Here is a 23,258-nt window from a genome sequence, read left to right on the forward strand (position 1 = left end):
GACACAAAGAAATAAAATTCTCACTCCTGGGAATGATTAATACTAACTATATGTTAAGGTGCTAGAGGGCATCGCCAGAGACTTTAAGTGGTTGGGTATGTTGCATTTTCCTTATGTTGTTGCATTCTTACAACCTTATAATATGTATCTTAGAGTTCATTCTTCAACAGATGTATGGTGTTGTGTTTACTAAATTATGTAGCAAATTATGTTTGCTAAAGGTAAAACTTATATTTATTTATATAATATCATTTACAGAAGAAGAAAACCCAAATGTAACATTAGAACAATGTTCAATTACACAGCAGAATCTGTTCCAGGTTAATAACAATTTCAACTCCATTGTATTAATTTACTTAGGGGAATAGGAACGATGTTTCATTTACACAGAACTGTATGTGGATAAATAAGCAACTGCCTCTCTCACCCCAGGTTTAGTTACCAATACAAGGAAAGAGACTTTTCAGGGAAAAGGTAAGAACTTAATAACAGTGTTGTTGGATGTTTTGGCAGTATTTTTTCTTCCTAGCCTCAAGCACAGAATCCATGTATGCTAGAACTTCCAATACAAATCTACTCAGGAGTGTAACTGTGTGACAAAAAAAAGTCTTAATGCAAGCCATTTTATTTTCAAGGCATGTGAAAACCAGCATATGCTGAGCACACAAGGAACCAAACCAGGAACTGGTCCTTTGTTTCCACACTTCAGTGTGTCTCAGCCTACATTTGACTAGAATTCCTAAAGCTTTCTTCTGGTGAAGGCATGAAGTAAGTCCTTTGCTCCAGATAATTCAACCTTTGAGCAGATGTGTACAGTACTGTTTGGAGTAGTGATATCTAGGAAGTACTAGTGTAAAAATGGCAGCTTCTCAATAATGTCATTAAACCTGATTATTCGTGTAGCTAATGAAAACATTAAACAAGCTTGCTGACAGTTTTTTCTTCGACATGCAGGAACCTAAACCAATGTAATCAATATGATAAATATCCATGGTAAAGACTGAAATGGCTCTATGCACGTCACATAAAACAGGCTTCATGGAGAACCTCTGGAAACAAGGTAACTACAAAACCAAAAATAAATACAGCAAGCAATAGGACCAATGTTGAAGGTGTAAGAGGCAGTCCCTTGTTAATCTTTTCTCATTGCTATTAAAAAGTAGCAAGAATGTTACACTGTTACCCAAATGACTAAATAGATGTTACACAATTTCATAGTAATACCTAAAAGAGGTCTTTGTACCATTTTTATTTTTTTTAGGCAAGATTTCAGTCTGACCAAAGTAACTTTAACAATCCCTGAGCTTCTGGATGAGGCTGTGCAATGTGTTCATTCCTTTTTAGCATTTTCATTTATCAGAACACTGTATTTCCCTTTGAACTATGGGATCTGTACCAACTTCTTAAATTTCAAAGTGCTTTTGAGCCTTTAATTCAACAATTGATTTCCTTTAAAATATCTAGCAAGTGGGAGATAGTGTCTGTCACCTGTTCAGACTTGTTCAACAGCACAGTGGTTCATGTGGTAGCATCACTTCCTTGGTTGACAGTTTGGCAGGAGAAGAAAAGACAATGTAAATCCATTGCTGCATTATTGCTTGAGTAGTCTCCCTCAGGTCTAATGGCTATGTGTCCTGATCACATGCAGTTCTCAAGATTGATTATAACTACAGAAGCAATGCCTTTAAGGAAGAATTTTTGGTGATTTTTTTCCCCCTTACCAACATCAAAATAATTCTCAAACTACAAGAATTATTTTACTATGTATTTTAAATAGTTCTTACTTTACCAAAAGCCTCTTGGGCAGGCCTGATTTTTTATTACATCAATGCAGTTGCACATTTCCACATAAATGAACAGTGACACAGGGTAAGAGAATGACACCTGGGAAATGGAATTTCAGTGACTTGTCAAAGTCACATGCTTAAACCTGCCACTGTTATTACTTCTCTTCCCATACCTCAGTCACTGCTCTGCTAAGGCAAGGCAGCAGCAATGGACAGAAGGTATTTCTTTCTTAAGTGTTGAAGAGTTATTCCAACATTCTGATGACCTTTTTAACTCCAGCTTCCTGGCTGTCAGGCAACTATAGTTCTAAAGATCAGTGGTTACTTACTGTCAAGAAAGAATTTTCTGCATGAATTGCATGATGATACTAGTTTACATGGGTGTTTGTAATGAGAAACTTGAAGTCTTCTATTAGCATAAGGAAATGATTCACCTCAAATTTTACAGCAAATATAGTGCAACCATATGAAGGTGACCCACGTTATGAATAGTTTGAATGGCAACAAACTATATGGTACAGATATAAATGTGATGTAACTTCCTTTTAAACTTATCATTAGAGTTGGAACTACTAGTTAAGGTTGAGTATCTGAAGAAAATCACTTGTTTAATTGCTTGATTAGCACTAGACCTTTGGCGTATATTTATGGTGAGCAGGTTTCTAGCTTTTCCTGAAAGAAACTTTATGCTAAAGAAAGTACTAAAAAACATGTAAAAGTTACTGGATCAAACAAAGCCTTTGCTAACACGTGCCATTTAAGTTAAAGCTTGAAATATTAATACTCAGAGAAAAATATTGAAACAGTGCTTATAGATGAACAGAATTTTTTAGTTTTGGACCAATAGGACAAACACTAAACAGGTATTTCTGTAGTCTGATTTGTATATACAAGGATTTCTATATACAAGGGTTCTTCATTTCTTTGTAAGTGCATTAAAGATTCCACTTGCAAGAAATTTAGAGGTGAGGAGCCTCCTGTATTGTGAAGGGAGACTTGACAAATTAACCATCTTTTATTATTTAATATACATACCATACTTACTTTTCTGTACTGGTAGCCTGGAAAAATCTTTCCCCTTCTGTTACACGAAGGGGTACACTATATGGTATCTTCAAACATCTCTACGCACTCTTCTTGCATGTTTTATTTGAGGCACTAAACATTGCAGCTAAGCTAATAACCAGGGCTAGACAACTGTTCTTGTGACCTGACCTGTTAAGATTGCTGAACTCTAGGTGGCTTTTCTCACACAAAAATTTTCCTGAGGTGAGCATTTTAGTAAGGTGAGTCCTGTAGGATGCCTTTACCAGGCATATGCACATTGGGTCCCTACATTAAGCCAACTGTACTCAAGTATTTTATTATTACAGAAATAAGCAATGTTTTGGTTTTTTTTTTAACAGCTAACTCAGACTGAATCACTAATAATCACAAGCAAGCTCTGTGTAACTTCTACCTACATTAGAGTAGCAAGGGTAGAGTTAAAATCTTCTAAGGGTTAGTTGAACATTAATAATTTGGGCAGTAAAGCTTCACTATTGCTGTTCTGCTGTGCTGAGCAGATACTAAGTGTTTTTAGTACTTGGAGGAATGTTCCTCCTTAGATTGAAGATCATTTGACTAATACAAGCAGGAGAAAAACCCTTCCATCAGTATAAAAAAAATTTATTTTTTAAGCATTCAGCTCATATACATGTGATCAAATCTCTTTGACCATAGAAGATAAGAATGTTCCAAGATATACTTTAAGGCAAGTTTCAGTCCACAGAGGGTTTTCATAGTTAAATTTGAAACCCTTAGAAAACATTTAAGTACTGACACCACTAACAAGTGGTATGTACAGTGCCCTAAAGAGGATTAAAAGAGAGCATAATGTTCCATAGAAATGGCACCCTTAACTTGTACATTATGGAAAATTAAGTAAATTTAATGATTAAATAGTCAATCACAAGTTTATTAAAAGTTTACTTACTGTATGAGTACTGTTAACAGTCTTGTTTATATGTCTGTGTTCCTCATTACTAGCCAAGATTTTTCAAGTCTTGGGTAAAATGGTTTGAAGTGGTTCTCCAGTCAATTCCCTAAACACCGTCCCTCCCCTTGATTCCTGTCCCCAAGCTACTGAAAAACATAGGGCAACTCAGCAGATAAGATACAATTTGCCATAACAGTTACCAGTACAGCTAGCTAAGAGCATTAGCTAAACAGCAGTATAGCAATGATCCTGGAAGTGGCACTGCAAAACCCAAGCTATTGTAAGCATAAAGTGTGCTTTGCAATACTAATTTGAAGTTGAACCTGTGTTTAGTAGGGACAATGTAGACATCTTCAACAGGTCTGACCAAGGGTGTGGCAAGGCTGTATGATTACCTTGTTGAAGCCGAAGCTCAGCATATGACATTTCCAGAAATGCTGACACCCTCAGCCTCCAGTTCCATTTTTTTCCCAACTCTACAGAATCTCACATACAGGATCTTTTGCCAAATGAACTGGCAAAAGATTGATATCCTGCAGTCTAAGAGGGAAGGTATGGCAGAGTTAGCCAGATAAATACACAGTTACCACCTTCCCTCTCTTCCTCAGGTGAATTTAGCCAACCCTGAAGAATGTTAATACAAATGCTAATGCTTAAAAAGGCAAAGTGTGTCACCAGATACATCGGAATTCACAAATTACTTAAGATTTTTCTTGAGAACTGAGTTAAGAATGCACCTTATGACAATTATTGCATTTTTCTCTTTGGCTTTCAAATCTACATCTAGTTTATCCTCAGCAGATAGCCTCAGCAATGTACATGCTGTTTTGGGGAAATAAGTGATTCCTTTTCAGCAGGTAAGATGATAGGTCTAGGTTTCGAAACCTGCAACTCAACTAATAACTTCTGACCTTGAGGGCTACCATGGTGTTGACTTGGAAGCCAAAATCCTGCAAAAAAATATCTCCTCATAAATGGCAGAGTCATGCATGGACTTAAACTAAGAATCCATGTAAAATATGGCTGCAATTCAGTTTGTTTTTAAAATTAATTCAAAGTTGCATACTCAGGTCAGCCAAGACACTAATGAGTCAGTTGACAAAGCTTTTCATGCCCCTTTTTTTTACTGAACTGAAGCCAGAAAGATGAAGGAAACTAACCTGTAGTACTAGTGGCAGTTTCTCCTCATTCCTCGGTGAGGGTACTCTTTGCTAAAAGCATGCATACTGACATTATTAAGGAAGTACATGTCAATGTATAGTCTTCAGCTTTTATCCTTTATTACGTACACAGCAAAGAAGGCAGAATTAGACACACGCACAGTGTGTTACATCCATTCCATCCACAGCACACGCACACACACACGCATACACACAGCCTTAAAAAAAGTGTCTGTGATAAGGAACATATTATAAAGGTTGTGATCTTTATCTCTAAGCCCCTGAGCTTTTTCTTATAGTTAGGTGAAAAGGCAATGAACAAGTCTTTCCTTGCTCTGTAAGTGCTTTGTGCAACAATGTCCATTAGAGGTCACAAACAAGTCTTTTTGGGAGGAGCAACATGAATGTCTTACTCCCATATTCTCAGTCTCTTATCGCCGTTTTTGCACCAAGTAGTTTCCAGTTACGTTCAGTTGTCATACTCGGCTAATATAGCTCTTGTTTCTGTGATTAAAGGTAGGATTGGTTCTGCAGCTCACAAATGAAATGCAATCCCATCTTTCTCTCAAGAGATGTCATCTTGGTGATACTGTAGGACTAGAGAAGTTTCCAGAATTTCGTGGGGACTGAAGAGGCACAGATGGAGAACTGGGAGACAGTTTTCTTGGGCTGCATAGGTCACCATTGTGCAACTTCCACAGAAGTTCTTCATTTTCCATTGACAGGCGTTTGTTTACTTTTGATTCTTTCTCTAGTGACTCCTGTAAAACAGCTTGCTCCGTAGAAAGTTGCCTGCAAATGTAAGGTTTACATCAGAACATATAACCCAAGTTGGAGGCTACAGTATTGAACTTAATTGTTAAAGAAAGGTTTGAAATTGCATAAAACCCTGCTTGGCTTACAACTAAATTACTTTCTTAAAAGGAGGATTTAGCATGTTCTCATCCTTGGTGGATTTAAACTAGTAGCTTGCAGAAAGCAAAAGTCCCAGTAAGAAATGTCCCTGAAGGCCAGAAGAAGCATCTGAAAAGTGAGTCTTGTCCTATTTAGTGACAGATGCTTTTAAATTGCCATGCAGGAGCCTTTGGGTCTTGCTGGAGGCTCAGCTCTACAGAGGCTACATTTCTGTCATCTCCTTTCAACTGGAAGAATTTGCCCATCTATTTAAGCGTTGAAGTTAAGAGAACCTCAGACCCCTTTTATTCACGTTAAATATTGCTGTTAACTGCTGAGTAAAACACACTGGTCTTTTCACTGATCTAAACTGGGGACAAATGACTCAACTGAAGTGGTTAAAAGTAAAACCAGGTTTAGCTCACAAGCCAGTAATACTTAAAGAGCCAGTCTATCCTAAGATGATACTCTGAGTTGCTTTTTCTTCCCTGAAATATTGTTTTGGAGCACTGAAGAACATACTGAGCCTCTACCCCCTTACAATCTGTTCCTGTTTGTTCTTCTACATTTGTAGAGGTACAAGTGGGGAAGAAAGGGATGTGTTCTTGTACAGAGTACTACAAAATCCCCATCACTGATATTTACACAGAATTTTCTTTGTCACAGGAACTTTGTCATAAGAACATCTAAGAGTCCACAGATATTTTTCACCTTGAAAGCTCCATATGTTTGTCCATCCGAGCTTTTAATTCTTCATTTTCTTGCTGAACCTTCTTTAGCTTATCCATTAAGATTGTGTTGTTCTCCAGCTTAGAAAAAAGGTCAGAGTTTAAAACAAAACCCATATATGCACTCATCAAGATACTGACTGAGCTATCACAGACGTTCATAATCTGGGGTTTGCAGACCTTGTTACAGTAAGTGCAGAAACCTAGAGTGACACAAGACTGACCTGCTAGCACGGCTTAATATTCTGTAACAGTCAAATTGATCCTACTTACCTTACCCATGCACAACACCGGCACCTTGCCACTTGTGCTGATCAGATGCCAACAAGGGAGGACTGGATAAGGCATCTACTACAGTTAACCAGACATTCTAGTAACATCTGCCAGTAACAGGCAACAGTTTCAGAAGCTGTTGCAGACATAAGACTGTCTAGCAAGAACATGCTAATGTCATAAATTCAAGAGCTCCCCCGTGTAAACAACTCTCCCTGTTGCTCTCCTGATTCCACTTCATTGCTGCAGGATGTTATCAAAAGTTAAGGAAGAACTGATTAAATGGTTAGATGGTCCTCCAAGGGCTTCTGTACTGTGGCCAATGTCTGTCAGAAAAGATGAAGGTTTACTAGTAATTGTAGACCAGGGCAACATGATGCTGTACAATACTGAAGGCATTCCTTTGTATCCAAACTTCTTTCTGTACTTCCTCATTAAAATCTTGCTTAAGCAAGTATTACAACAGTGTTCAAAGGCCCCACCCAGGATAAGGACCCTGTCCTGCCACAAATAAGAGCATACTAAGTAATGTCAAGTTCTGCCCCCAAAATTGCCTTCATGTGGAATTATGCACAGATCAGGAGCAAATCCACACAGCTAAACAAGTAGCGTAAAGATAACTGCTAAAATGATTGACCTAAGCTAACCAACTCTAGATGAAAGCATTTATTCCATTTTGTATTTGATCCCTTCTTGTTTAATCAGGATCATTTCCATGTTAATGTTTTCCTGACAGTGCAATCTCTATCTTCCAGAACACTCAAGCAAATGTAGCAGGTAAAGATTTTTTCTTTGGGGGGTGAGGGAGGAGAGGAAGGAGGAAAGGAAATGTGGAAGAGGCTCCCAGATAACCCTGTTCTAACTTAGCAGTAGTTTTTGCAAGCTTTTTAAGAAGTTAAAAGGTCATTTACAGCATCTGGTGATTCCTTCCCCCTCTTGACATTACAGCCCAATGCAGATCTAATTGTACCTGCAATGGGAGCATTTCCCATCATCATTTCATGTTTCCTTTTCAACAACAAAAAAATTAATCCTTGCATGTAAGTCTGAGTAGCCCAAGTTCATTATCAGAACATAGCTCAGAGACACGGTCCAAACCTGCCATCCCCCAAGGAAAACTCACCAGTTTTTCCATCTTCATTAGCTTTATATCCTGCTGATGGAGTTTCTCATTCTTGATCTCCAGCACCGCTTTCAAACTTTCCAGCTCCTGTTCCAGATACATGATTTGCGGGTTTTTCTGAAAGATTTCCACAGAGTTTGCTTAGTACCCTGAATTTCAGGCACAATTTAAGTAGTTCTCTGCTGTTTAGAAAGAGCAAGAAAATCAGTATGGTAATGACAGTTACTTGTTCTAGGTGAAACAAGTCAAATAGTTTAGAATTAAAGAAAAGATCCAGTACCGCTTTCTCCTCTGATTTTGTTTGTCCTTTAGTGTAGGTGGACAGTTGCAGGTGTCCTTAGGAGCTGTTCAGAAAACACTTTATGCATAAACACGAAAAACCCTTGTGAGTCAAAGGCAGGCACTAAAGCTATCACAACAAAACTTGTTTTGCAGGAGTGCCCAGAGGCTCCCTTTAAGGCTAGGAGTTCCAAAATATATTTCGTATTACTCATAACCCATCCCAAGAGGTAATTAGAGTAAACATTTGAAGAGTTTTCAGATGCTGGAATAGTTCAAAAAGCACCAGCAATCTAAAGCTATGAACTCAACTGTAGCTGATTTTCCCTGTTTTGAGTCTGAAGGTACCCAGTTCATAAGCAGAAATTGAAAATTTTCTGGTTTACATTCTTCTTGAAGCCTAGCAATGCAATTGCACGTAAAAATCTTGCACTGCTATACTTCCATGACTTATCTACAATACAGGAAGTTAGGACTTTCTTTTTATTTTTCCTTTTTTTTGTTTTCCAGGAGGTGGAGGGGAGAGGAGGGGGGAGACAGGGCAGGGTCAGATCTGGTTTCCTCAAGGACCTCTTTTCCAGAGTAAGGAACCATTCAAACACTGCCAAGTAAAACGTATTCTCTACATTACAAAGGCAAGGTTACAGGCAAAAATAAGGAGAAATAAATCAAATCTCAGTCCATTTCCAGGTAGTCTGAGTGGAACACAAACAGAAACCAATGAATGATTAAGCATGTTATGTAACTAAGCTTATGTTTAAAAACAAAGAAAACTTGATTTAGCCTATTTGGGTAAGAATACTGGTGTACCGCATTGAGTTAACAGCTTCACTGCCGCATCAGAAACCCAAGACTGAGGGCAATGCCTACTGTTCTGTGGGGTGTGGTCCCACAAGGGCAGAGCCAGCACACCTCACAGGTAACAAGGGCCTTGTCACCTACTCATTTCATTCTCCTGCCTGTTTTTAAGGACTGTGGCATTAGTGATTCTTGTTTAAGTTCTACTTTTGAATAGAAGTATTCTATTCACACGTAAGAGTGGGGTGTGCTATGCTGCCTCAGAGGAGGCAGCAGACAATTTGAACTTCATTCTTCCGTTTTGTGGCTTTACATGGAATCTAGGAGCTAGTGAGAAAAGTGATCCTGAAAATTTTAAATGCAGCTTACAGTATGTTCAAAGTGTATTATTTTTTGTTTCCCTTCTCTGCCCCAATGGTCTTAAAATGTCTGTTTAAAGTTAAATCTGAGCCACCACATTAGCTACTCATAGCAGAACACAGAGGCAGATAAAAAGACTGAAAAGCCTACACAAGATATTAGCAAAAAAGCTGAGAATAACAAGTGACACTATCTAAATAATACTGGAGAGTTGGAAATACACCTCTGTCTTCAAAGGGCTAATGGGAATTCTGGTAGCGCAGAAGAATATACTGGGTCAAATCAATATTTTCCCATAGAGAAGCCTCAAGCTTATGGTATGTCTTATGCTGTCAGGATGCAAAGTGCATCTGCAGCTATGTAAAAGCACTTGACTATTGTTCATTTAAATCAAACAACATCTGGCCATGCCTGCGGAATACAGTTCAAACTCCCAAGTGCAGTGTATAACATGTTCTCTTTAGTATCATCTCTCCCAACCACAGCAATGTATTGTGGTTGCAGATTCTTCTTGCGGCAGCTCTGTCCTGCCACTAGAACAAGCAGTAAGAGAGAAAAAAGTAAGTTAAATTCCAGTGAAAACTAGGGCAACTTGTATTAGAAGCATCCTGAGTGAGTTTTTAAGTGTGGAATTATTCTTTGTGGGATAAGCAATACTATTGATATTGCAGTTATTTCCAGGTAACCAGAAAGATAAGCATGTTTGTGTCTAACCCTCCCAGTGCATGAGAAACCTCTCTCAGAGCCCATTTCTAGCCCAGGAGCACCACGGATAACACCAGCCTTGGGAGGAAGGGCAGCACAAAATAGAAGTTTGTCTGAAGGGTAAGTCAGCCACAAGTATGAATCAATGTCTGAATAAATGCATTAAAGACTCAAGGACAAGAAGGAAGTTTTGTAGTAGCGATGTAAGCCCACACTGATCATAGCGCCGTTAGAACATTTATCGACTGGCCAGAAGCAAGCCGTGGTACAACTTCTGTGTACATGTAGGTCTTCAATTTAACTTGGGCTATAACTTACACCGCTGACTTAGATACTCAGTAGCTTTATAGATTTGTAATGGTAAGGTTAATACACAACATTGTAGTACTTGAGGAAAACTTCTGGCAAGTGAGCTATTTACATAAAATGTTAATAGGTATGGAAGCCCTATCAGGCTTGATTGCAAAGCTTGCGTATTATGCAATAAAATACACCCAGGCTTACAAGATCTGCTCATCTGCATTACTTTTGAAGATCAAGACTTACAAGACTGGCTTTTTCTTTGGCTGTTTGTTTTTGCTCTTCTAATTTCAACTTCTCACTCAGAAAGTCGTTTTCACTTTTTAATTCATCGATTTTTCTCTGAAATGAAAGATAATGGTATAGTTAGGCCAAGAATTCAGTGCACATCTCCAAAGTAGTAAGTTTTAGACTGTTGCAATGACCCGAAGCCTTAACAAACCTCTAGCAATTCCTGCTTCTCTTTAAAGGAATCTTCAAGTGACTTCCTTTCAGATTCATGGGCACTCTTGAGCTCTGCAACAAATTATTTTTGCAGATTTTTAATACTGTGCAAGACAAAAATCTTTTCTGAAAAGCAGCAGCATGAAAAGCCAGCCAATACACATATAAAGAGATGCAGAGGCAATGACAACACGGAAAGAACATTTATCAACTGATCCAAAGCATGTACAAAGTATCAGATTTATTCCTGCTTCAGATTTGTTGATTGTCCCTTCACATATCCATTTCATTAGTTGACAGCATGTCAATTCTGAAAGCATTCATCTACATGCAACAAATGGATGAATTGACCACGAGCCACATCTGACAAAAGCTGAGTTTCTGAAGGAACACACAGCCAAAACTCAAATTGTGTCTTCCACAAGCTTCTAGAAACACATTTCCTTTCCTACTTTGGAGCTGCCACAGAGAGGAGTGTGCTGTTCGACTGGAGAGGAAGCATCACCAGTTTAATGACACAAAATTATCACTGGAAACTTGGCTATCAAGTGGCGTTGGAAGGAGGATGGAAATCATCACTTAAATCAATTAGGTGCAATGCCATTTAAAACTGAGCACGCTCACCACCCCCTCCTTGAAAAACAACCTTTGCCCCAGTATACTGTAAGCAGGGTGTAATATTTCTCAACATTCCCATGACAGTCTGGAAAGCACATAACCCTACTTATCCTCAATTTCAATTTTGAGGCACTCCTTATAGAACTGGGGGGGGTGGGAGCAATTACTCATCAACTTGAGATTTTGAGGGCAGACTGCAATTCAGACATCTTTTACTGAAAGAAAAATTTATCTCTTAAAACCATTTTAAAAGTTTCATTCAACTATGATGGGATCATGGTTATTTCTGTACATAAAATGAGACTTGTTCAGTTCAAAAGGAGGAATTCAGCCAGTATTTTTAAAAGATAGCTGACAGCCAAGAACAATGAAGTGGACATATTGATGAAAAAGCTTGAACAGTTTTTGTGACTAGCAGTACTACAGCGTATATACTTGAATACAAAATACTTGCCTGAAAAAGATGATTCATACTCCTTTTTCAGCTCCTCTACTTTTTCTGAGTGGCTGTTTTCAAGTTCCAGCTTAAAGTTTTCATGTGTGATATTTAAGTTGTCCACCTGCAATATGACAACATGATTTTTTTCCCCCCTCACATGTGTCAACCCTTTTTGAAAGTATTGTTCCAGTGCTTTTATGCGGTACGTTGAGTACATTTTAGATGGTTTAGGTAGCACTTAACAGATGGTCACAGGAGAAGCTAAGCCACATACAACACTTAATAGATGAGAACAATGCCTACGCTTTACCACTACCAACAGGACAATGCACACATCTGTTGCACACATGGAGTTGTTGCAAAGCAAGGTCACAAGCCAGATGTGTTTCTATAAATTTTAAATCTCAAGCTGCCTCAACTATCCAGTGGAGCTCTAGAAGTCTCTGAAGTTTGCAGAACACAGGGAATCTCCACCACGTTTAAACACAAGCTGAAGATCTGGACAGCTTAGAGCAGTAATATTTTTATAGTTGCAACGAAATGGAGTTCCACATTAGATAAAGTAACTCCATTATTAGCAAAACCCAGGATTCTCTGAAGGCTCATTTGTAGCTGAAAGCAATCACTAGAGAACATTTCTACTTCAAATGTTACAAACCTGCTCCTGGAGTTGCGCTTTGTACTTTTCAGCTTCTTCAATGCAGATACTTTGGAGTTTCTCACATTCTGCAGTGTAAAATTGTTTAAGCCTCTCCTCCAGCTCAGCTAAATCGTTGTGATGTTGCTGGTTTAACTTCTGCAAAAACCCTTCATAAGCAACTTGCAGTTCATTCCTGTCTCTCTCCAATTTCTCACAAGCTGCAGAAGTGGTTACTGAAGATGTCAAAAGAAAAAAGTAATTGAATCAAGTTCAATGCTAATTTCACCGTCTGTTACAAGTATTAAAGATAGGGAACACTCTGCACAGCAACATGGTTATACAAAGACAAATATAATTTATCCATGAAATGAGCACCACCTCCAAGACACATAAAAAAAAAAATCTTTGCAAAAATATCAAATTTGGTGTTTCTTATGCTGAGAATTAATTGAATCTAGTTAAGCCAGAAGCCCATAAAGAAAGCACAAGTGTGACAGTTTGTCATGACATAGAAGAATGAATGTCTCAGGAGAGACACTGGAGTGCTCCAATAAAAAAATTAATTGGATTTGCTACTTCACCTAATTTGATCCCATTTCAGTAGCATATTTGTCTAAGTACTTCACTTTTTGAAATATAAACCACTTAGCTAAATTTGAAAGGCTTAATATCCTGAAGACCATCCATTCAACATGTTACACTCAGATACGCAGCAGAGAAACAATTCTAGCCCGACGTGAACTGCCCAATACAGAGCGATACAGAACTACCAATCTGAAACGTCCTGCTAAGCTGTATATGACCAAGATATTTAAATATGCAAGATACGGAATAGTTTCAGGCAGAAAGTGCAGAGTATTAAGAAGACAAAAAGAAATGCTGCGTAATTCTCTTCACATTTAAATTAACACAGTTCAGCTAAGGAGACTGCCTAGGCTGATGTCTCCCCACATTTACAGCTGATTAAAAAGCAAAACAGAAGTTAGTAACTCGTATTTTTGAGTTTGAAATTCAGCATTCCCAACTGCAGCCAGCCAGGCCTCCACAGGAGGAAACATTTTCCTACTGTTGGTATGACTGGAATAAGTGCCTTATGCAGTTCCAGCTGCACCCAAAGCCTGGAAGCAAGGCGAAACAGGACCTCTAACACCAGTGTGCGGTCACTGACCTTAGGCAAAGCTGCTTCTATACAGCCACTAGTGCTTAGGTTTAAAATAAATTAGTCAGATGAGGGTCTGCTTAAGAGAAAAATCAACTAAAATGTTAACTTGATCTTCAAATACAGGAGAAGTCATGCATACATACTTTATAGCAGCTTGGCACACTGCCCAAACAGTATAAACTCTATGCAAAAGCATGCGAAGTTTGAAGGATTTTTGTGCAAGCAGTACAGGAAATTCTCATCACAGCTGTGTTCGAGTCTCAAGATATATAAATTTCAGTATCTTCAAGGACCGATTCCCAAAGCAGTACTGGGCTCGGCTCTAGGGAAAGCAGCCTGCCTCAAGTTACACACATGTCGGATTCCCTTTTTGCTACGGCTCATCAAGAGCAAGTGAGTAACTCGATGAATGATACTTGCACTCTCTTTTAAGGAAACTGTAAAGAAGTCTTGGCCCTGCTGCCATTACTTAGAACCTGTAGTTGAACTAGACAGTGTAAGGGTGAGCTGTACTGCGTGGAAACCAATCTGCATGTGTGTCTACCTGAATTACTTTGAACAGGAGGCTTAGCTCTACGCTAGGTCTGTGTGAAAGATCTGCTGATCAGGACAGATTTAAGCCAAGCTGTTCATCCCGTGACTGGCAACGATGCAACTAAAGGCTCAACTGAAACATACCACAACATTCTCTGCAACCCAAGCAAATTTCAGTTTTCTATACCACCACCAAAGCTTTTTATTTCCCTATCTTTATTACTTCCACAAACTTCTATTATAACTGCTTCCTTTGGGAAAAAAAAATGGAAAATAAGCATTCACCCTTCTATCACACTGGCATAACATTATTGAATATATATGCTCATATTGTCATGTTTCTGGGGAAGAGGAAACCTCACAGGTAGAGGACATTATTTTATGATGCAAAGAACCAGGCAGCTAGTCATATGAAGACATTACACAGCCAACTGCATGCAGAATGGGTCTGACCACGTACAGCAGAGTAAGAGGGGTATAGCTAAGAGGCAGGCAATTCACATGCCTCATTTGAGGTAACTGTAGCAGAATGCTTCAAATGATCCCCCCTTCTTTTAAACACAACAGAGTAAGAAGGAAGCATCCGATTCTTTATTTGTAAGGCCAGAGCCATTCGTTTGCCTCCATTTAGCTAAAAGAATGTGCAGCCTATCATGGCCTTATCTTTAAATGTCAGCACACAGAACTTCAGATGATGCAAAACACTTCAGAAAAAAAATCAAATAGCAAACCACGCCTTTGTCAAAGAAAATAGACACATCAGTTCTTGTTCAGCCAGTCTGCAATTTAGAGTTATGAGAAGACTAATGTTACAAAGGTAAACAAAAACTTCTAAAACTTGCATTGGCACTTGAATGTTGTGTTTGTTACCTTGAAGGTAAGTCTGGCCTCCACAAAGCTGGAGGCTGCAATGCTTCCTTAAGATTGCAAGCCTGACTTGCCCTGCCACCCAAACAAGGAGCAGAACCACTACACAACCAGTGAGCTCCCAGTATCATGGTGGTGCAAGAAACTGCATGTGAAGCTTCCGCAAAAGCACCGACTGAAGAATTGTCAGTTTGAAATTATGAGATGTCCTGTAAACCGAAGTTTGTCCCCATACTCGAGATTCAAGTGTCTGCAGCAAATATTCTGCACAGCCCTATCCATCTCCAGACTGAATCATGTATTTTATGACTATACACTGCCTTGTTTTAAGAAAAGGACAAGCCATGAAAAGGGCAACTAATTCCTTAGTTTGGCCATTTATCCACTGCAAGGAGATGCTGCAAAACTCCTGACTAACCAAACTTGATGGCTACTCACCTTAGCTTTCTCATTGAACTGGTGCTTAGTTTTGAAGAAAAATTTGTAACTGCCACATGTGCTCTTCACTTACATAAAAACATTTTTCAGCTTACATTCCCCTAGAAATTACCATAACCATAGCTCTAAGATGATAAAACATAATAGGTCTTTTTTGAATCCTAAATTGTTTTGAAATGAAGTTATCTTCATAAAATTGTCTAAATCACTCACTGGTCTAGTTATGACTTATGAAAAGCCATTAGACTGTCTGACATTTTGAAATAGAGGCCACTAGGACAGTAAACTAGCAGCATTTTAACAGACATGGGTTATGTCATGGTGTAGAACACTTTATTGCTCCAACTTTATATTTCACATTGTAAGATCTATTGTATATGTTCCATTGCTCAGTAAGTACTGTAAACAAAAAGGCTCATTTCCATCTCTAGATAGTATTTTTTAAAAAAATGTTATCTAATAATTAATTAATTTCTCAATATTGGAAATTGTTCTATCCAAACATGCTTTCAAGTTTATGACCAAGGTTTGCTTGGTGTTACTTCTATAGTGAGACTAACGGTACAGGACATTAAGCCACATTTCATATTTTTGTGCCTGGGCAAGCTGAAATGAGGCAGGTAGACCAAAAGAACATGCTTTAAGCTACATTTAATTGGGTATGATTGCATATGTATGTGAAGCATTCAGATATCTGCTGGGAAGCAAGTTGCTATCCTCTAATGCTGCAAACCCTACAGTGTCGGCAGGCAGGCAAGTGTACAACTCTGATTAAGTCAGGCCCTGCTCCAAATAATTAATAGAAATGTCTACCTACTATTAAGTATTTTTAAGGATCACCAAAATCTGAAAACCAAATGACATTCATTCCACCCGTCTGTAACACATAATAGCCTTTTTTATCCCAACCTCCAAAACATATTAAAGATAATTTATTAATTAAAAATAGCATGAAGGTATTTTGAAGAAAATATTGTTTATCAATTGCAGTGCAGCAAATGAGAGGAGAGAGAGGGGTAAAGCATTTGGCTGTACAGGATATGTGCAAGCCTCTCCAGCCCACTGGAAAAGGCTCATGAACAGCAATTTTCAAAGGGCTGAGGCAGGCGCAGGCTGAGTCAGCTTCGCACCTGCTGTTTTGTGGCAGGACTGAGCTGGATCACATCCAGCACGGTTGCAAAAAGGCTCCGAAACAATTTGGAGCGCAATTAATTTAGAGGAGTAGTTTCGTACCTCTCAAGAAATATGCAGCTCTTGCAATTTCTGCTTACATAATTAAGCAGGTAACTAGAAATAATTTACACACTAGCTTGCATCTTAATAAAAACGGAAACAGGTGACAAACAGGACATCTGTACCTGCTCCAGGCTCCCAGAACTAAGACATTTATATTCAAACCACAAAGTTTAGTCTTTGTGGCTAGAGATTTTAAGGAAACCCAAGTTCACAGAGCCTGACTGTTAACAAATTTTACCTCCTTTGGAAAAGCCCATCCCCAAACACATCATCGTTGCTAACCCTCCCTACGCGTTTCCAGCTACTGTGTCCGGCAACCATCCACCCCACGCTCTGCGCAGCCACGCAGTCACTGCCAAAGGCACGTTCTGGGATTGCAGTGCATCTTTAAACCATTGAAGTGAAAGGTATTTTGGTAGAAAGGGTCATACAGAATAACCCAGCAAAATGGACAATTTGACAGCAAGCCAATTTGGTTTTGCAAGGTAAATCCAGGAGCTTGGAAGCGTGCACAATTAAACTCCACAGCAAGAAACTGAGGAGTCTAAACTGTGCAGGGTGCAAGCTGCAGGAGACTTCACGTTCCTCTCAAACTTGACAGTGTGCAGGGCACAGACTACACTGAGCTGGACGCACCTGGTTCCTCTTCCTACGCTGCCTCTTCCCGAACTGCAAACCAACAGGCATTAAGACCACCACAGCTGGAACTCCATGAAACACATACACATGTCCACACAGCCAAAATAAGATTCAAACTGTGCTTGACTTTCTGAGCCAATCTGTGCCTAGACCATACTGTGAATCAAAATTCGCAGTACTTAATGTCAAAATAGCCTATGGACATCTTAAGCTCAGCTCTACCCATTTAACAGTGGCAGCAGGAAGCTGATTAGCAGGTGTATATTTAAATAGATTATTTTCAGCTAAAGCTACTGTTAAAGAATGCTCTTCTTGTACCTTGTCAACAAGGGTGGTCTGGCTGGCTTATTTATTTTTCTTAAATTTTTGAAACAAATCTTTTTAAAGCCAGATGGAATCGAAGACCTGGGTAGTTTTTAATTTCTGTGATTAAATCCACTCCCTTTATGTATTGCAGAGAGAAGTACAGACAGGCTAGATGCGTGATGTGGTTGAGACAAAAACTGCATGAAGATAAATGCTTCACTGAAACCACGGTCTGGAAACCTTACAAAGGGAAGCAAGCCTGAGGCTGCCATGCAGATACTCCTGCAGAGCTGACCCAGTAAGATCAGCTCTGCAAAGGCAGCACACTGGCCAGAATCCCCAGCCGACAGCTCTGCACTCGGGCATCACAGATCCATCAAGCTCAGTTGCATTGAAAGTTTTTTGTAGTTATCAACCTACTGAATGGCATATTCTTGCAATGGGAGTCCCACGTATGAGCTCAGCAGGCTGTTAATCAAAGCAGGAAGGTAACAAGTTTATGGGAAGCTCAGTTAAGAGTGAGGCACCCTTGGAAAGAACTAGGCTTTCAAAAAAAAAAAAAACCCAAAAACCACAAAACCCACACCAAAAAAACCAACCCACCAAAACCAACCCTGAAAGTGGTAATGGGAAAAACTGCTGGCTAGTTTCTGGTCTGCCCATCCAAGCAGAATTTTCCCTTTCCTGATAAGTGAAAACACAGTGCCTAGGTTGATAAAGGAAAAATAATACTGAAGATGCAAGCACATGGAAGAACAGAGACCTTCATGCTCCAATGGCAATCCTTCTGAAGTCATTTTCATGATAAGGCAAACAAATGATTTGCCCAGAAAAATCACATGTATGTACATAAAAAAATAATCTGTATCTAGTTTATAATGTTTATAAAAAACTTTGTAGGAATTCCACACCAAGACTCCAGTTTTGTTGTTGCCCCTTTAGGGTGACAGAAGTGCTGGCTGCAGCTAATGGCAGACACAACCCTCCACCCTACCGCTCCTTCCTCTTCCTCTGCTCCAGCACGGGCGCTCCTTCAGCCACATGCTGAGCCAGGCCAGGAAGCTTTGGCAAAACACCACTTCGAGCCCCTAGTTTTCAGCCAGCTTTGGTCCCCAGGCAGGTCAGTACACGGCTGCCCAGGCAGCGGGGCTGGCACAAGGCAGGACAGAGGAACGCAAAGGCAGAGGAAGGCCAGGCTCCTTCAAAGTCAGGCCCTACTGAGACCTAACTGAAACAACTGCAAAACTAGAATCCAGGTGCTTCAGCAGTAGGAAGGTTAAAAGCTGCAGCTTGACAGATGCCAGACTGCGCCAAGCTCTAGAAAAGCCTCAGCTTTTTAGTACTAACCTTCCAAGACAGAAAATGCTACAAGTTTCTGCAGTGTCCTTAGTACTCTTACCTATTTAGGCTGCAAGTCTTTCTCTGCTTGTAATACACCCCATTCATCCATTTCCAATTTTATGTAGCATCAAATAAAGCTCCCAGAAAGCTGCATTTTAACATAACCCTCAAAACTGGACAACAGTAATAGTGACAAGTGGAGAAGCTGTGTTCTGTTGCTTCAGCTGGGGGGACAGGGAGACCGCTCCCTCCCCAACCACACTTCCAATCCTGAGTAGTTGCCACGGAATGCCTGCCTTTATTAATCGGTGCTAAAAATTAAATCTGAACATTAAATGCACCACCTGCATGTAACAAGACCTACATTCACACTCAAGTTTGGCTGAGACAATACTCAACTTCCAAAGCACGTGAAAATAAACATTTCCAGCTTTTCAATAATAAGTGACGTATCTGAAACCGCTCCACATGTATTACTTCTGCTTTTCTTTTTTACAGGGGCTTCACCATAACAGAAGTGTGCTTTTGTAAAATGCTAGCTTCTTTTTCAAGTGTTATCATTTTCAATCCGATGACTTTTTGCACTTCACAAGACAACTGTGCTGAGCTCAAATAAGCTATATGAAGTTACCATTAAATGCAGTTAAATTAAGCTTCAAAGTCTGCAAAAGCAGCTCCTGCACATTACAGCTTAATTTCACATTATAGCTGTACACTAGGATGAGTTCAAAGATTTAATCTCATTAGCCTGACAGCATTTCCTTCTGTTAATGTTACACTCATTCGACTAGAAGCCACTGAGGCAAAATGCAGATTTTGCGCAGTATATTCTACAGGTTTATGGATTTTTGCCAGCAATCTCTAGCAGGCAGTGTACAAATAAGTTAGGGATCAAACAGAAGTATATACACTGTCAGCCATCCTCCCATTTTGAAGAAAGCGAGTGCTTTGGTCCTCAGACACATGTTTTTCGAGGAGGCCCCACTAGGCACAGTCAGATCAGTGCCAGGAATTTGGTGAACCTGGGGTCATGCTGTCAGGGCTCCAGAGAAATGCAGCAAGTAAAGCATCTGAGCAGAATCCAGTCAGGGAACTAAAGGACTGCCATTACAATACCAGGGCATCTGTCTTTCCGCAGATCTGTTTTGCTGCATTTTTGTTCTCATGAAGAATACAAAAATAAATTCTTACCTAGTTCTCCTCGAAGGTTAACTAGCTCTTGAGATAGCTCTTTACGCTGTTTCAGTGCTTCCTCCCTCTGCAGAACAAAAAAAACCAAACAAACCCAAACAGTTGGTTACTAGTGATCTGAGCAGGGCACCTTCCAATAATTAACTTACACGTGTTCTGTAGGAAAACAAGAGGCAGGAGCAAGAAGCCAAGATATGAATCATTTAGCATAACAGTTCTGCTGTTACAAAATACACAGATGTTCTTCTGTTGTTAAGGAAGTTATACTTTAAAACAAAGAATAGCTTTTTCCAGGATAACACTGCAATTAAAATCCTACTTTGCAGCAATTAATTATATATTTTATGATGGGTGTAGCAACATAAGCCTCCAGAACAAATCAACTGATAGCGGTCAAGGGCACAGCAGTATGGTATATATGTGAAAGAGGCATACATTAAATATTTATATTAAGCTTACTCAAACGCAAAACCAAAAACTTTCCTAAATGCTCAGTCTTCCAGGATGTAAAGGCCCTCTTCAAAGTTGAATACAACCTACCCCACTGCTTGCAGTTCTTAAGATAGATGATGTTTCTTATACTGAGAAAATCATAAAAAAATCCGTGCTCAGAACAAGCAGAAGCACCCAGCTCTCTGCTTTGCCTAGGAGCTGCGCCTCATCAAGGGGAAGGTGGCTGTCCAGGCCCCCCTGCCCCAGACCCACACCCCAGGGAGAAGCGAGGTAGGGCCACAGCAGAGCTGCTCCACGGCTTGGTGACCAGCACCTCACACCCATGGTCACAGCACAGAGGTGACAACGTCCTGGTTTCCCACCGCCGGGGTGCCTTCACCTCGCTCCCAGCCAAGCTCCCGTCCAGCTCCCTGCCGTCGGAGAAGCGCTGCGAAACAAATACTAATTACCCTTGCTGCAGCACACTGAGAATAGAGGCACAGTTTGCCGCTAGAGCAGCCCATCTTCCAGCTCCGGCAGCCCCCTGCTCAGCCCCCCGGCACTCATCGGCGATGCGCAGGTGGTGGCCACCACCAGCCCGGCTGGTCTGGCGGCAGCCGAGCGGCAACGCTGGACCTTGCCTCTGCAGGTTATCCCACTTCCGCGCCGATTGCTCCCGACAGCGGCAGATACTGCAGCTTCTGCAATTGGCACAAGCAGCCAGCGATTACTTAAAGCCACAGCCCTTCTTTTATGAAAGGCGAGCCCCAGACATGAGACCGATCGATCTCCTCTTGCTCAAACGGCAGCCGGGATTGCGAAGGGAACACTGCCCTTCTCTGCAGATAATGGAGCTTATTTTTAGCTGTTTCGAGCTTGCTATACACGGCTTTCACACTTGATTTGTTGATGCAAAAATAAGCCACGGGAGGCCTGAGCTGAATGGGAGAGCCACAGATACAGCAGCTTTGCTGCTGTCAATGCCCGGGCTTGCACACAGCCCCTGCACACGCTTGGAAGTCACTTTGCATGCTTTTCCTTCAGCCAGGATACATTAGAAAAATTAAAAATAACGCACCAGCCCAAAAATCACTTAAGACTTTTTCATTACGTTGTACACAACTAACCATGGCAGATGAGTTTGCATGCTGGCAGGGCCACACCTGCACCTAGTTTTCCTCAGGAAAAACCTCACCTTTAGTGCAGGCTTTCCTGTTTGCCCCCGGTCACTCTTGCCACAGCCTGACCCCAGGCTAATGTCAGCAGTCACTCACCAGGTCACCCTGTTGAAAGCACCCTGCCCTGGAGGTGGGGATACCCACTCCATGGCTGCAGAACAAATAAAGCAATAAATCACACCATTCTTAAGTAAAAATAGAGGGAATGAGCACCCAGAAACCAGTCATGTATTAAGGTCTGACACAAGACTAATTGAAATGAGTGACTATTATGCGATGTACTCTCATCTGCTGCAGGTTATAGGAAATGAGTCTGCAGCTGATAAGGCTGGTTTGAAGAAAGCACCAGCCCTTTACTAGAAATATTTGTATTTTTGACCTTGTATGGGAAAGATCTCCTTTTAATCACTACCGTTTAAGCAGTCTTAACAGCTATTTGGACACCAACACACTAGTAGGGGTATTAAGCAGCTGCGTTGCAGTTTTACATTAAACACTTAAAAGCTTTTTACAGTGACTGTGGGCTAAGATTGAAAACAACGCCTCATCCTCCACGGTAAATTCTCAGGAGAGCAGAGAGCTCAGTTATTGAAAGGAGTCACCCCGCTCTTCCCTGCTCAGGAAGGAGAGATGAGTCATCTTGCTCCTGTTCAACACCAGTTCCCGCTACAGACACAGCATCCGATGATGAAAATGTGAATGCTGCAGTGAGGTATTTGAGCTGCACCCTAGCACGCTGGGACACAACCCTGTAGTGGATTTGCAAGCAAGTTAACTACTGAAGTACTTTTAATTTTGTGCTGTGGGCTCCTGAGGGGATTTTCCAAAGCATTTACAGTAACCTTGTCCATTACTAAGTAAGTGTACAAACACATTTAGGAGATTTATTTTGTTTTTAATGCCCCCCCTTCTTGGTTTGCATGTTCTTTGTTTAGTCTAACTCTCAAAAAAATCATCTTGAACCTGTTTTCTTCCAGCCCACTTTGTTGGTAAAACATTCCAAATTTTCCCCTCTCAGCCTAGTGGCTGGACTACACAGCAGACCCTTTAGAAACGTTAACATTTTTGCTTCATGGTGCACACATTTTGTATTTGGTTTTAGTTAAAGCAATTTGATGAGAAAAGGCCATATGAGATCATAATATACTAAGGAGAGAGCCTGACACTAAAAACCTAAAATAAAATTTTAAAATCTCACTACCTGCCTTTTTTTTTCTTTTTAATGTTTATTGCTTTCTGCTGCTCTTAAGCCCTCTTGCTTTTTACTAGTGGTGTTTAACCTTGTGCCTCAATCTCCAGTTTGTCCATTCATAGTTTCGCAAATCAAGAAATCCAGACAGACAGACTTGTATCATCACTGTCCGTTAAAGAATGTATTCAGAAAAAAGTTAGCCATAGACACTGCCAG

At 40.2% G+C, this 23,258-nt stretch overlaps 1 protein-coding gene across 6 annotated transcripts in view; it reads right to left on the reverse strand.

Annotated features, from left to right (window-relative positions):
- Positions 1–3,439: 3,439 nt before the first annotated feature.
- MTUS1 (microtubule associated scaffold protein 1) overlaps positions 3,440–23,258 on the reverse strand; it is a 129,230-nt gene continuing 109,411 nt past the window's right edge. For 4 of the 6 annotated variants that reach the window (XM_074866300.1, XM_074866301.1, XM_074866303.1 and 1 more), the window contains 8 exons: positions 20,241–20,307; positions 12,545–12,759; positions 11,902–12,007; positions 10,828–10,901; positions 10,632–10,727; positions 7,944–8,060; positions 6,531–6,628; positions 3,440–5,717 (listed from right to left, as the gene is read on the reverse strand). In XM_074866300.1, the coding sequence (XP_074722401.1) occupies positions 5,501–5,717; positions 6,531–6,628; positions 7,944–8,060; positions 10,632–10,727; positions 10,828–10,901; positions 11,902–12,007; positions 12,545–12,759; positions 20,241–20,307 (990 nt within the window). In that variant the 3' untranslated portion in view covers positions 3,440–5,500. Of the gene's footprint in view, positions 5,718–6,530; positions 7,147–7,943; positions 8,061–10,631; positions 10,728–10,827; positions 10,902–11,901; positions 12,008–12,544; positions 12,760–20,240; positions 20,308–21,142; positions 21,323–23,258 lie in introns of those variants that run through there. The other 2 variants (XM_074866304.1, XR_012628683.1) reach the window with 2 other exon arrangements.

The sequence above is a fragment of the Strix uralensis genome, chromosome 4 (genome assembly GCF_047716275.1).
Source record: "Strix uralensis isolate ZFMK-TIS-50842 chromosome 4, bStrUra1, whole genome shotgun sequence".
NCBI classification, from domain to species: domain Eukaryota; kingdom Metazoa; phylum Chordata; class Aves; order Strigiformes; family Strigidae; genus Strix; species Strix uralensis.